A 13,899-nucleotide genomic window follows, 5' to 3' on the forward strand; every position below is an offset into this window, starting at 1 on the left:
TGACCTCCTATTTTTTGTTAATAATGGGTGGCTTGCAACTGGCACACTGTTGTTTATTCAGCTCTCTTCTATGTTTTCTACCTGGCATACTGACCAAGATGTATCTACTCATGTGCCCTTTGCTATGGACTGTATATATAGTATTGTAGACATTCATATTAACTTAGTCTTGCCACAGTTCCAAGGACAAGGTTCCCGATAGTCCATTTTTTCAAAATGAGTCGGTGTCCTCTCAAACTTACTCTCTTGGCTAAGGACTCTCAAGTTTCTTGGACGATTTAACAAAAAGACTCTCAAGTCCATTCTGGATACATATATGTTTCAATGGAAACGAAACACATGTTTTTACAAGCTTACCTGCGAAATACAACTGTCACTCAGAAAGGGGAATGAAGACGGACTACAAATTGTCTTACCTACTTAAAGGACAGTTACAAGAATCCCCACTGAACTCTCACAATAAAATGCCTTTTCGAATATCCGGTGATCCGTTTGACACTTTTCCAGTATTAATATTTTAAAAATGAGGATCAACAGCCATTTAGTGCCGTCAAAATCAATAACACTTGTTCTTAAAAGACTACAAGTAAATAACTGGACAACCTGCACTTGAGTCACAGTGAATTTATATCACTTACTGACTCGGCGATTGGTGAGTGGATACCTTGATTTTCAGGGTTGTTCGCTCTTTATGAAGTTCAATAGCTCTTTTCTTTGTAGCTCTATTTTTTCTTTCTGAAGACAATTTACTTTACCTAGCTGCTGCCTTTAGCACCGATGCGGTTGACATCATTCAGGGTCTCTGTCATCAACAGTCATTGTTCCTCTGCAGGTTGCATCCTCTATATCATACTATTGAGCCAGAACGCCCTTTTCAGATCTGCCCACTGGACCCGACTGGCTTCCAAAGATTTGGCACACTTAAAAGTTCTTCATTAACAATTTAACATAGTCCATAGCAGCCTTTGCAACCTTTGCCTGCACAAGCACATTATTTGAACCAAATAACTTATTTGTCATGCTGTGAGGTTATGCCCCAAGAGTAGGATTGAAAAAAAGTGGAGATTAAAAAATGACAGCCAGCATTCTCAACAGGAGCAGACCAACAGCAAACAGAATAGCAAAAGATAATCATAACAGCAGGGTTACACAAGAATTCAATAGGCAAAAGATATTTGACTTGGAAGACGACACCTACAATGTCACTGGCAACATTTTATTAGTATAAATTGTTTTTCTTACAAGTTTCACAGAACTTTTTTTTGCGTAATTCCATCTTGACATCGGCCATCTTCAACCTCAACATGGAGCTCTCAACCTTCTCAAATTCCTAAAATCTCTGTAGGGTCTCAGCAAGAGAGTCTTTCAAAGAAGCCAAAGTCAAAAAATGCCACCACAAAGAGGTAGACTATTCCTGCTAGAAAACGGTTCCGAACTGCCATTTATACTCTCTTCCTCTTGAATCTGGATGGGGGCACACTGGCCCCTTTAAGGACATCCTACATGTAGCAGCAAATCTCAGGAAGGACCTGAAGAAATATGATCACCCTCTCACCCAATGGGATTTAACTCAGACTGCCCTTGCCACCAAGTACTATTTTAGAAAGTAAAATACAAAAAGTTCAATATTATATAGGTAAGTATATTTAAAAGTATTCAAAATGGTAATAAAATAACACTTCTATATAAAAAAAGATTATGTATATACATATTATAAAATGATACATGAAAAGATGAGGATACAGCAGATAAGAGAGAACGAACGATAATGAACATGAGTTCAGAGATTTAAAGAACCCAACAGGATTGAAATGCAAAATCCGACGACAGTGGGAAGGGGTGAGGGACGGGGGTGTCATAGAGAAAGACTGAACTTCTCTAAGAGAGCAGTCACACCTTTATAGCAAGGAAGACCACGCTAAAACCATAAAACACTATTTCTATAGAAGAAAAGCAGAATAGCAAGGAAAACAAATACTTATTAGTTAGTTTAGGTTTATCCCTTTATTTTTTCCATTACTCTCACTTACCTGGTTTAATTCTTCGCAGGCAACTAAAAGGGTGATGAAGAAGAGGGAACTGCTTCAGACCAGCCCACAGGAAGATGTCCACCTTGTGGAGGGAAGAAGACATGTTTTTTAGGCCTATCAATATTTTGGATAAGACTGAAAGAATGTTTTGGAAATATAACAATAATTCAAAATAAACTTCACTTTATTCCCTTCTCTGGGCCCTCAGGTTTTATTGAGTCATGCGAATTCTCACCACTAACACAATACTTAAACTTTCAACAAGATGTTCAACATCATACACACAGGGTGCTTTTATTTCCAAAATATTGCCTCAGCTGCTGCTGAGAGTATGAAAAAGGTCATGAGCGGAGGAAATCTTTCACTGGCTTGGAGGCACGAGCAAATGTTCTGTATTTGGCTTGCATCTTAATAGAAATATGAGAAGGCAATCTTGATATTTCTGCTGGTGGCGGCAGACAAACAATAGTTGAGGTTCCTGAGCAATCACCCACAATGATAGCATACCACTTCATATGTCCTTCATTGGTCTGCCACTTCACAGTTATGGATTATTTGATAGATTGTTTTGGTGTACTTTAATCATAACTTTGTCCTGATCCAGCAACTGATTTCTTTCGGGAGTGGTTTGAGAAGTGTTTTTTCCTTACTTGTTTGAGTGCTAAAATTCCATTCCCCCTACCCCTTCAGTAGTGTTTTTCTGTCTAATGTTAATAGAAGCATGAATGTGGATGCAAATCTAGCGGTTAGTATAATGTTTAACATTCTGTATGTATCTATTTACTTGTCTTTGACTGACTTAGACCATCTGTCATAACCTAGTATTATAAAAATGCTAAAACACTAACCTAAAAGATACTTGCACACAGACTATTGTTATGAAGAACAGATTAGTTAATTTTAAATACAAAGTCAGGTTCTTTACTGCATTTGGACTGTAATCCTAGTTTTTGTACAATATGCCCAATTACTTACATGTAGGCTAAGAAATGTTATATGGCCATTAGGGTCATTGTCGACATTGCTTAGTTAGCAAGAGCTCTGCTGCCATGATGCTGCTTTTGCGCACCTTACTACATGACTTTATTTTGCAAGACTCCGTTTGTGCCTTTCACATGAGAACATTCTGCTTTCTGCGTTCTCTGCCTGATCCTGGAGTTTAGTCTGAATACGATGTGCAAGGTCAGTAAACAATGTCCCTTGTTATTCTGTTCTGGTCAGTCCCTAGCACCTAGACAAAACATGCTTAACACAGCTGCACTGCTGGAAACTCGTGCTTTGATATTACAGGGATGCATGTTGTAAAAAACACACACTTGGAGTGACACCCTTCCTTGGGGAAGAACTGTGCAGTTCCTATGATTTAAAACTTCAATCTAGGCACTAAAGTATGGGGTCTGCTGACAAAGCCCAGAGATCTTCCTTTATATAATCAACTTAAACATACCAGGGGGAAGGGTGGTTCGGCCTTATAATCCATTTTCCAGTGTCTGTATATGATGACCTCCCCCTTTATATTCTATGGAAATGTAACAATGCTAACTGTTTTAGGTTTATGCATTTTGCTGCTGGTAGTGGCTCGTATACTGCATTATGGAGCACAATACTTAAACTAAACATTTTGAACTATAACCGTGACTCTGAAAATTCTTATGGTGGACAAGTACGTGTGAGTGAGCGAAAGGGTACGTCTTGCTACCGCGATTCCCGAGAGAGTCGGTAGTGTTGTGTTCTGGATTGTCTAATAATTTGTAGCTTTGCGATTATGTAGGAGAACGAATGACACACTATGGCTAGTCGGTTTTGGGATTTTGGGTACTAAGGTGGTAGGAAGATACAACCCCTATACACTGTGTTCCTAGTTTCCAGCGCATAGAAACACATAGGTATTTTGATAGATCAACATCAATCATTCACAATTTTGGTTTATGGCAGTCAACAGTTACCATTATTTTAAATATAATTGTGTAGTTCTAGTACAGTTTATTAGTTAGGCCAGAAATTAGTGAAGGGCCTCCTCCAGTCACCATGCAGAGTCTGTGGGTCTCTCTCTCTCCATGTTGTAGGATTCAGCTCTACTCCTCATCTTCAAAGGGCTCCGTGGCAGCATGAGTGTCAGAATCTACTCTCTGGGGTGTTTCCGAAGCTCTATTACAGTGATGTAATTTCGATTAGGGTAATCGAGCCTCAGTGGAGGTGCCATAGAAGAACAATTTCCAGAAAATATTGATACACCAAAATATACCACATTATAATGAGCTTACATTACGGAAGTAGTCACCATTCTCTCAATTCACCAAATAAAATAGAAAAAAGAAACTAATGATGACTTAATTTAGTCCACTTCATTAAGTTAGCAATATTTTAACTCTCATAGGTAAATGCTCTGTAAATAATCCAGCTGTAAAATGACCACAGCTATTCTATGATTTTAGAGACACACTATACAAAAAGAAATGCTGTAAGGAACTGTGGCCCAGATTACGATGGTGGTCAGACTGCACATCGACAGGCCATCAGTGGCGGTCCGAACACTGGATTACAATCCCAGTAGTCGGAACCGCAGAGGTCAGGGGGAAGACCGCCCCCTACGCCAGGGTGAGTGATCCCGATGGGGTGGCGGTGCCAAAGCAGGCTCAGCCGTCTGGATTACGATATCACTTTTCAACAGCCTTTTTATGTCGGGAAGACCACCATGAAAAGCCTGTCGGAAACACAATTTGGGGGCCCCATACAGGGCCCTCTTCCGCCATGGGCCACTGTAAAGTAGCCGTGGGGGCACATGTAGTTCTCCCACTCACCACCATGCACCGTATGCCATGCACAACATGGTACATGGCACGCTGTCAATGGACATGCTGGTAGTGCTCCTTATCATGGTGGCTTGTGCTGTAGCCCTTCCCCCTTGGCTGCAGCACAAACCGCCGTGATAAGGAGCACTTTCCAACAGCGAGCACGGTAGTCGCATCATAATGCGGCGGTCGGACCGTCGCCTGCTTGCCTGGCGGTCTCCTAATTATCGCATTATCTGGTTGCGGTCTGACCAACCACCATCGTAATCGGGCTCTGTATGAGTAAAGTAGTGAGCACTGGCAAAAGAAGCAAGATGGTTCCCCTATTTGTAGGGAGTAATTGTGGTAACATGCCATACCAAATAAACAAGCACTGGTAAAGCCAATCAGTCCTGCCTATGAGAGACCTTATTAGCTTTGTCAATTTATATTTAGACATACTCCACAGCAGCGCAGGTTTTTGTGCAACATGGCTTGAAAGTGGGAAAAAAATGATGTGACCAGCGTTGGCTGCGTCAGAGCTTTTTTTCAGCCCTGTTGCACTGCAGCCCGGGCTAAGCTTTCATCAACTGAAGTTAAAAGAATCAAGAACATTTGTGATACTGAAAATGTAATAGGAAGGAAACATCTGACAAAATATAGATAGTTGAAAGATAATATTTGCCTCAGTCTAAATAAAAATCAAGATTTTCTATCCATGTTTTACCTCAGAAAAGCTGCATCTTACTACAGGTCCAGAGGCTCGTATTAATGCCTGTTCACCTCTACCCTTCCTAAATGTTGAGGCTCTGGACCAAATCAGCAGATCTAACAATGTTCTCTAATCTTAATTCATCCAAAAAGGCTCTGGTGGTCATATCGCCTCTTGTGGAATGAGCCCCCACAAGATTTTTATAGTTTTTTCAGACAAAGACATAGCCTTAGCCCATCTGGATGAAGTAGGAAACTACATAAGCATTTTTTCCATAAAGATTAACAAAGGAGGAGATCATATACTCAAGTCAGTAGTTTTCTATTCCTATTATTTAGGGCAACTAAATAAATCTTTAGATGAGAAGGAAAATAAGGATATTCAACACAAGTGAAAGCATTCATTATGCATCTGGTAACAGAAAGAACAACTCTGAAGGAGAATGTCTAGTAGAAACACCCAGAGCCATATTTGTTTTGACTCTTTCAAAATGAAATTGAGCAGATTAGTGAGGTTAGGCAATTGTAGTCAGACTACATTTGGATCAACTGTAGAATTAGTTCAACGTCTCACGTGGACTAATAACAGACTTTAAAGGGTGAAATATCGGCTGTTCATCAGCAATATACAGACTAACTGATGTGCCAACAGGAGTTAGTCCTTAAAAACTATAGAGCCAGCAGCATAGATTATTAGACCTTAAAATCTTGCATAGAGATGTAAAAGTGTAAAGGAATATCAGAACTGAAAGGAAATTTCCAAAAATGAGATCGGGATTCCTTTCCACACACCAACAACCCCCAAGCTTTTTTGTAAGTCGTGATGGTACCCGGAACTCAAGAAGATTTTTAGTGGATACCAGCTCGAGGTATAAGGCAGGTCAGTAGCCAAGAATTCCAGGAAGGTTCGAAGCAATCCTAGAAGTAAATTATTACTCTTGCTGTGGGGATCTTAAAGGAGGTGTGGTTAAAATGGTAGCAATACATAAATATCTATGGCCATTTTAAGGAGAGATATGAACCGGGCCATGGCCATTCAGAGTGGGGAAATAGGCCTGAGCCATCCAGAATGAAGAACCAATTCTGAGACAGGGATTTTCTGAAATTGATTGCTAACTTGGATGAAACGTATTTTGTAATCAGTTTTTTCTTTTCCATCTCGGCTGCGTTGTCCGCGCCGGATTGTTCGGCCACTCTCTTCGGCGCCTGGCTCGGCTGTGAGAGTTTCGGCGTCCAGGACTTGGACGTCGAACTGTGTTTCGGGTCCCTGTACGGCGTCAGGGCTTTAGGGTCTTTCTCCCTTGACGTCGATCGGTCCTTTTCGGGGACGATCTTCGACGACTTCTGCTGCTCAACAGCTCTCGGCGCCAGGGACTCCTTCTCAGAGGATCCGCTGGGCCTGTGGGTAGCCGCGGACGCCAGGTGTCTCTGCGTCGGCGCTTTCGGGGTCTTGCCCTCGTTTTTTCGAGACTCAGAGTCTCTCGTGTTCTTGGGGAACGACGAGTCTCCTAACTTATCAGATGTCTTCGTGTAATCGGTCTCTACGACCGTGTAGCTGTCGTCTTCGGCGGCAGCGTTGTCCTCTTCCTCCGAGGACATCCCCAGCCATGCACAAAACAATCTGATTTGTGCATGCACAATGCCATCAACCATACCCCATTCAAATGTTTTCACACCAATGCTTCATCTGAAAGATATGAACCAGTGTTCCAGGTGCAAGCAAAAAATGCATGAGTGCAGTCATGGACCTAGAATCAGTAAAGGACTCCAGTGCTGGATCTAACCTACAACAGCAATGCAAACTGGTCATTGTAATGTCCACGTCATGTCTTTAAACAAAATGTCAATGCACAAAATATAGCTTGCAATTAGTGGAAGCCCAATTGCAACGAAAGGGAAAACAGATCCCGCACATCTATACAGATACAAAGCAAACTAGAATAACAGCTGTGTGAACCACAATCCAATTACGTCAACGTCACTATCAGATATGCAATAAGCACATGTCAGACAAACTACTGTCGTTCTTTAGAGCCAAAATAACACTGTAGAGTAAGACTGCCACCCTGGACTAAGGAGGACGTCTACTTTTCAACTCATGGAATAGTCACTACCCTGTGAAGTGCTTGCCTTTGAACAGACAGTCCTCAGATACATTGATACAATTGATTACACAATCTTACCAGGAACGAATCCCGAGCCCTGGAGTCACTGAAGAACAATGACTGATTGGACAAAAAACCCACGGACAAGGGAGGAGTAACAGTGGTTATGCACAAAGCAATGTACTATACCGAATGCCACCGCCTCCTCTCAGATAGAGATAGCTATGAAATACTAGGCAAGGACCCTACTCCATAGCTAATCAGCAGGATAAAAACAATGGTTGAGGAGGCACACACCCAAGATTGGTCACCTGCACGAGGCAGATTTCCTTTTGGCAGAAAAACACAGAATCCTGAATTTCTACACTGCCAAAAATACATAGGCAGAAGTTACCACCCCCCGGAGACGGACGGTTTCAGGAATTGGTTCATTATTAGAACCACTATCACAATTTTGTGACTGGTTGTTGAAACCTATTGTTCAGAAATACAAGTCATAGCTCTGTGACACTAAGGATGGCCTATGCCTATTGATGGAAGAGGACGTTAGGGTGCCTGATGATATGATCATCACTATGGATATAAAAGTTCTCTATACTAGCATTCCACAAAGACGCACTCTGTAAATTGTAGAGGGCATTCAGGAGCATACATACAGAATGGGATCTCATGACTCCTAACAGCTTTGTAATCAAATGGAATAGCTGAACTGGGATTCAATGAGAACTTTGCGTTGGAGGACGCGTTATACCATCAAATACAGTTAACGTCGATTGGTAGTACATTTGCCCAAAGTGCGATCTGCCTCTATGTGCACCAATTCGAGGCTGACCATATTTTCATCCAGGAGAACCGATACAAAGATAACATCAAACTCTGGTGTCGTTCTATCGATGATGTGCTAATAATATGCCATGGAAGTGAGCAACTGGCTCAATCTTCCAGTGGGACAGGTATAAAAAGTGAGAAATAATTGCTTCTCCCTGGAAACATATGAAACACATGCCACCCCCTGGAGAAAAAGTAACTTATGTGAAAATACCCAAAGAAAACAGCAAAAGAGAGCTAATAACAGAAACAAAGAGGCATTGTTAGAATTTAACTAGAAACCTGAAACTGGCAGGATTTCATGTGTGACCACATACACCCCAGTATGGAGGATTGTGAAAAAACAGTGGGTATTACTAAATAAAATAATTTTTAAAAAGGCTCCTTCCACTTTTTTCATTTAAACGAAACATGAACATACAGGGACATGCGTGTGCATACCAAGATCACGAAAACTAAAACTCCAATCAAAACAACTCTCTGGAATAATCCACCCCCTGTGGGTCATTTTCCCTGTGGGAATTGCGTGGTATGTCCTTTTACAATACCAACAAGAGAAGTGGACATCAAGACAGTGAAACCATGAACATTAAAGGCCCGCCAAACTGCAATAGTGAGAATGTAATATACTTGATCACTTGTGCATGTGGGCCTATTATCAAAAGGTCCGACAATCAGAAAAATAAAAGTGAGGAAAAATGAATATCGCAATACCCTCGGGTGCAAAAAGATGAACAAACAAGCAATTGCAATGCAATAGGTCTCGCATTAGCAAGAGTTTGAGCTATTGGCATTGTAAATGACAATGCCTTTTATTTGTGTGTTCTGCAAGCTCTGCGTAAACACGCACTTGTACTTATAGTCGTTACATACGAGAAGCGAGTAACTGCGCCTCTTACTGCCAGCCTTGCTTCTTGAGAGCAAGGACTATAAGTATGCGTGCAGCTTTTAAAACATATAGATAAAAGACAATGTCATGTACAATGCCAATAGCACAAACTCTCGCAATTGCGATACCTGTCGCATTGCAAATGCTTGTTATGCTGGCATGCAGTATGTTATACATCTTAATAAGGGTGTACTGTCCCACGTGGTCTCTTCACATGACAAACAAAGCTCTTACTGAAAATAAAATTGCCACCTTTGTTAAGTTTAAAAATAGACACTAGTATTACATAATGGTCTAATGTCGTTTTCGTCTCTCTGGAGGCAGGCACCGGTTGACCAGCCAAATGTGGCATGTGAGGCTTTTGGCTTCGATAGGAAGACGTCCCGTGCCAGTGTTAATGACAAACAAATTAACTAACTTAAGTGACTGACAGCTGCTTCACCAGCACTCTAACCGGCTTATGGATTGTCAGTGATGTGATGAAGGCAAGCCAGCGAAACAAAATAAGTTACCCCCGAGGTGCCAGCCTCTCGTGAACCCTACCCTCACAATTTCTCTGGTTCCAGTCTGCTCTTGTCCCCTCTGCCAACTGTGGCCAGAGACCCCACTAGAGATCAGTCTGTCACTCCCTGGGAGCATCACCTGTAATGGCAGTGGGTTTCCGGTGTGCTGCAAATATTGTGGAGGGATGTGGAGACCGGGCCCGCTTGGTAGGCGAATTGTATAGATTCTCCTTCTTGGCACCTTTAGATTGGGGCTCACAGAGGGTAATCAACTGGGCCCTGTGTAAAGTAGCCTTATACCCAAAGCAGCCAGTGCCCACCTATTATCCTTCACCCCATATTCCTAGCGCATAGCATGCCTGTCGCACGTCTGTCTACAGCCTGGTAATAACAAATACTGAGAAAGGGGTGGCCCTGCATTTCTGTAAAGCAGAGTCCTCCTTTGGATTTATCTAAAGAAAAACACATTTGAAATCTATTTAAAACTATCTCACCAATTTCAGCAGGACAATAGACGATTCATCAAGGATGAATTTGCTATTTCTTAATAGTATTATTGTTTTGTTGAGGACCAAGAAAACAACTGTCTCTACATTAATTAGCAGCAAGTGATTAATCAACACGATGGATACACCGAACAACAAGCATTAAAAATGCAATAGGTCTCGCCTTTAATTAAGTTAAAGCCATTTGCTTTGCTATATATTACCATTAGCAAAGCAAATGACTTTAACTGAATAAAAGGCGAGACCTATTGCATTTTCAATGCTTGTTTTTGTCAGGCACGGGGAGATTAAGTGATTTGCCCAGAATCACAGGATGTTCAGCGTACTTACTGAGACTCGAACCGGGTTCCCCAAATTCAAAGTCGACTGCCCTATCCGCGAGGCCAAGTTTGGGTTGTGTGCAGAATGTTGCAAAGTTATAATAAAAAAGTATTATAAGCATTTTTGTTACCTTATCTATAATTAACATGATATTATGTATAACTGAACTAACTTATTAAAAATAGAATATAAAAAATGTTTAGTTTTTTTATGTTGGAAGCTTTTTCTTGTTCTATTGTTTGATTGTTAGTTTTTTGTTGTTGTTTTGGGTGGGTGGTAGATATAATCAATGGGAGGGTAGAGGCTGGGAAATAGAATTTGACTTATAATACGAGTAGCGGACGAATATTAGGGGAGAATTAACAAATGCCAGATTTTGAGGGTACTGTGGAGCTATTGAAAGGGCTGGAGGGTGGAACAGGTGTTTTTAAAAGGGTCATGAGTTATCTAAGCACTATTGTGCAATATGAGATAACATCAGTATTATACAAGAGGCAGGAGTTACTAGCGCTACGAGGCCATAACAGTCACAGAAGTGTGTTAATCAAAAACTGAGTAACATAGCAAGCAGTGCACTTTCACCATTGCTCTACTCCCTTAGTACCATTAGCATTCTAAGTGCTACACAAACAACATGACAATGATATAAAGTCAGGATAAAATGTGAGGTCACCCCAGAGGCAGAAGTCTGCTATGCAAAAAACAAATAACATAACAAGCAGTGTAGTTTCACCCCTTCTCTACCCCTCAGCACCTCGAATAGGACTTTGAGCATTTTAAGCGCTATGATAGGCTGCTATTGCATGGCAGTTGTGTGCTATAAAGGCAGCAGGTAGCACCACGCAAGAAGGCCAGTGCATGGCGGACTCACCATCCCAGCCCAGCAGCACTGCCAGCAGCAGGACAGCTTCCTGCTCCATGCCTGAAGTCTGTGCGCTTCATGTGAAACACTCTGTTGCTCCTCCAGAGGAAGCGCCAAGTGTCTGCCAAGTGTCTCTGCTCCCCCTGAGCTGGCTGCAGGTGCTGTGGACCACTTTTGTTCACTCGGAGGGGAAGTCGAGGCATCTGGAGTCGAAGAACAGAGGAAAGGGACTACTTCGTTGCACCAGGCCTGGCCCCTTAAGGCTGCTGGGTATTTCCAAAGGGGGGTTTGGGCTATCAGAAAATGTTTTCAGCGAGTGCACAACAAATACTCAGTAGGTCTATGAGTTGAGGTGGGTGTGAGTTTGGAGAGCTCAAGCAGAAGCAGCCCCAGAAAGGGAGGGGCCAGAATGTGGGGGGAAAAGATGGTTTATGAAGAAGGGGCCCTGACCGAGATGACCAGACATGGGGAGAAAGAAGATAAGCTCCACTGATATACACACTCACAAATTACACTTGTGCACATACAAACACAAGTACCACAGATATACACACTCACAAATCATACTTGTGCATATACAAACACCCCAGATATACATACAGTATCACACGCCCACCTACAGACACAAGCACCACAGATATACAGCCTCAAATCACATGCATGCACATACAAACACAAGCTCTCCCAGATACACTCAAGTTACAGGTGTGATCACAAACACCAAATGAACGCGAAGCAAGGACTCGCATATCCTGAAGCAATTGTGCACAGAAGAAATTACCGGTGGGCCTATATGCATATACCTATTAAACAAGTGTAAGATGGGAGCAGGCAGTGAGCAGACACAGATCAGGAAGAGAGGTGGCAGCGGGTAGACAGGGTCAGGAGGGAAACAGAGAGTGCGAAGGGCAGTGGGAGCTAGATTGTTGGCTCTCTGAAAGGAGGAAGACAAGAGTTCCGACATCAGGGGATAGTGTAGAGAAGCATTGGTAATGTTTAGGGCAAAGAGAAGTACTTAAAGGAGACACAGTGACAAAGAGGTGAAGCAGGGAGAGATGGGAATCATTGCCCTGGTGTTTGCTGCTTGTTACATTTACACCCTTGGAAAAGTTAAATGGAATGCTTTTAACCCGTGCTGCTGGTTCACATGAAAGAACTCAGAAAGATGCGATCTAAAAATTCGGGGTTGGATGAGTGCAGAGAGGGAGGTTCTCTCCTTGCATAACTCAATGTAGCTTCGGTACTGCTCTGCGTGGTGTGCAAAGGTCAGCCGAGCCCGTGTTACTGTGGCGCCTGCTGTTGCTCCTGGGCCCCAGTCGCCTCCTATGTGATCCTGTGCAGTGGCACCAGTAACATGGTGTCAAGAACAACGTCAGTCGCAGGTGGGAGTGGGAAATCAGAAAGCAGCTGGGAGAAGGGGACTGGACTGTAAAATCAAGTATCGTGTGTGGGCAGCTGGTGCGTGTGTGCGGGGCTGGGGGCGGCTGGTGCGTGTGTGGGCAGCTGGTGCGTGTGTGCGGGGCTGGGGGCGGCTGGTGCGTGTGTGGGCAGCTGGTGCGTGTGTGCGTGGCTGGGGGCGGCTGGTGCGTGTATGGGCAGCTGATGCGTGTGCGCGCGGCTGGGGGCGGCTGGTGCCGGCTGGTGCGTCTGTGCGCGGCTAGTGCATGTGGTGGTGGCTGGTGCGCGTGCACGGAGCCGAATCTGCGCGGTCACGGACCAGAATCGCCGCTCGTGACCCTGTCTGTGTCCGTTGACAAGCAACTTGGCAGCAATAGGTCTCGAACGAGACCTAAAAACAGGGTTGCTTCAAACGGTTGTGCCCATGCGAGTAAAATGTACGATCATCGTTGATGGATGTAAAAATCACAAGTAGCAAGAAAAAGTTCTGACTAGTTGCCAAAGGATTCAATTACCAGGGTGACCTCCAAATTCATGTTCTGAATACTGAATATCCAAGAAAAAGGTTAAAAATCATTAGTGAAATCAAAATAAACTGAGAAAAACAGTAAAATATGATTTAGATTGAATATGTGAAAGAGAGATTATATACGGTGCGGAGCACCAAGTGAACAGTGCGTTATTAGATGGGCCACTATACCCATCATAACTGATAATTCGTGTAGCTGCCATCTCAATTCCACAGTGTATTTACAAAAATCAGGTTGAACAAAAAATTCAAAATCCCCCTCAGAAGGGATTTTGAAACATCTAGACCCCAACAATATATTACTACTGGAAGAGTCAATCTCTATGGAAGAGCTAGAGATAGCGGTTAAAGGTCTAGCTTCCGGAAAAGCTGCCGGGCCAGACAGATTACCCGGGGAGATTTACAAGCTTATTTTTAGCATGAGTAAAATTGATATGTTCGATACT

The 13,899-nt window shown here is 42.7% G+C and overlaps 1 protein-coding gene across 2 annotated transcripts in view; it reads right to left on the bottom strand.

Annotated features, from left to right (window-relative positions):
- Nucleotides 1-13,899, bottom strand: part of MRPL42 (mitochondrial ribosomal protein L42) — a 240,256-nt gene that overhangs the window by 167,327 nt on the left and 59,030 nt on the right. For both annotated transcript variants that reach the window (XM_086919285.1, XM_086919286.1), the window contains exon 2: nucleotides 2,031-2,112. In XM_086919285.1, coding sequence (XP_086775411.1) covers nucleotides 2,031-2,112 — 82 coding nt within the window. The remainder of the gene's footprint in view (nucleotides 1-2,030; nucleotides 2,113-13,899) is intronic.

This window comes from Lissotriton vulgaris, chromosome 1_1 (assembly GCF_964263255.1).
Source record: "Lissotriton vulgaris chromosome 1_1, aLisVul1.2, whole genome shotgun sequence".
NCBI lineage: Eukaryota > Metazoa > Chordata > Amphibia > Caudata > Salamandridae > Lissotriton > Lissotriton vulgaris.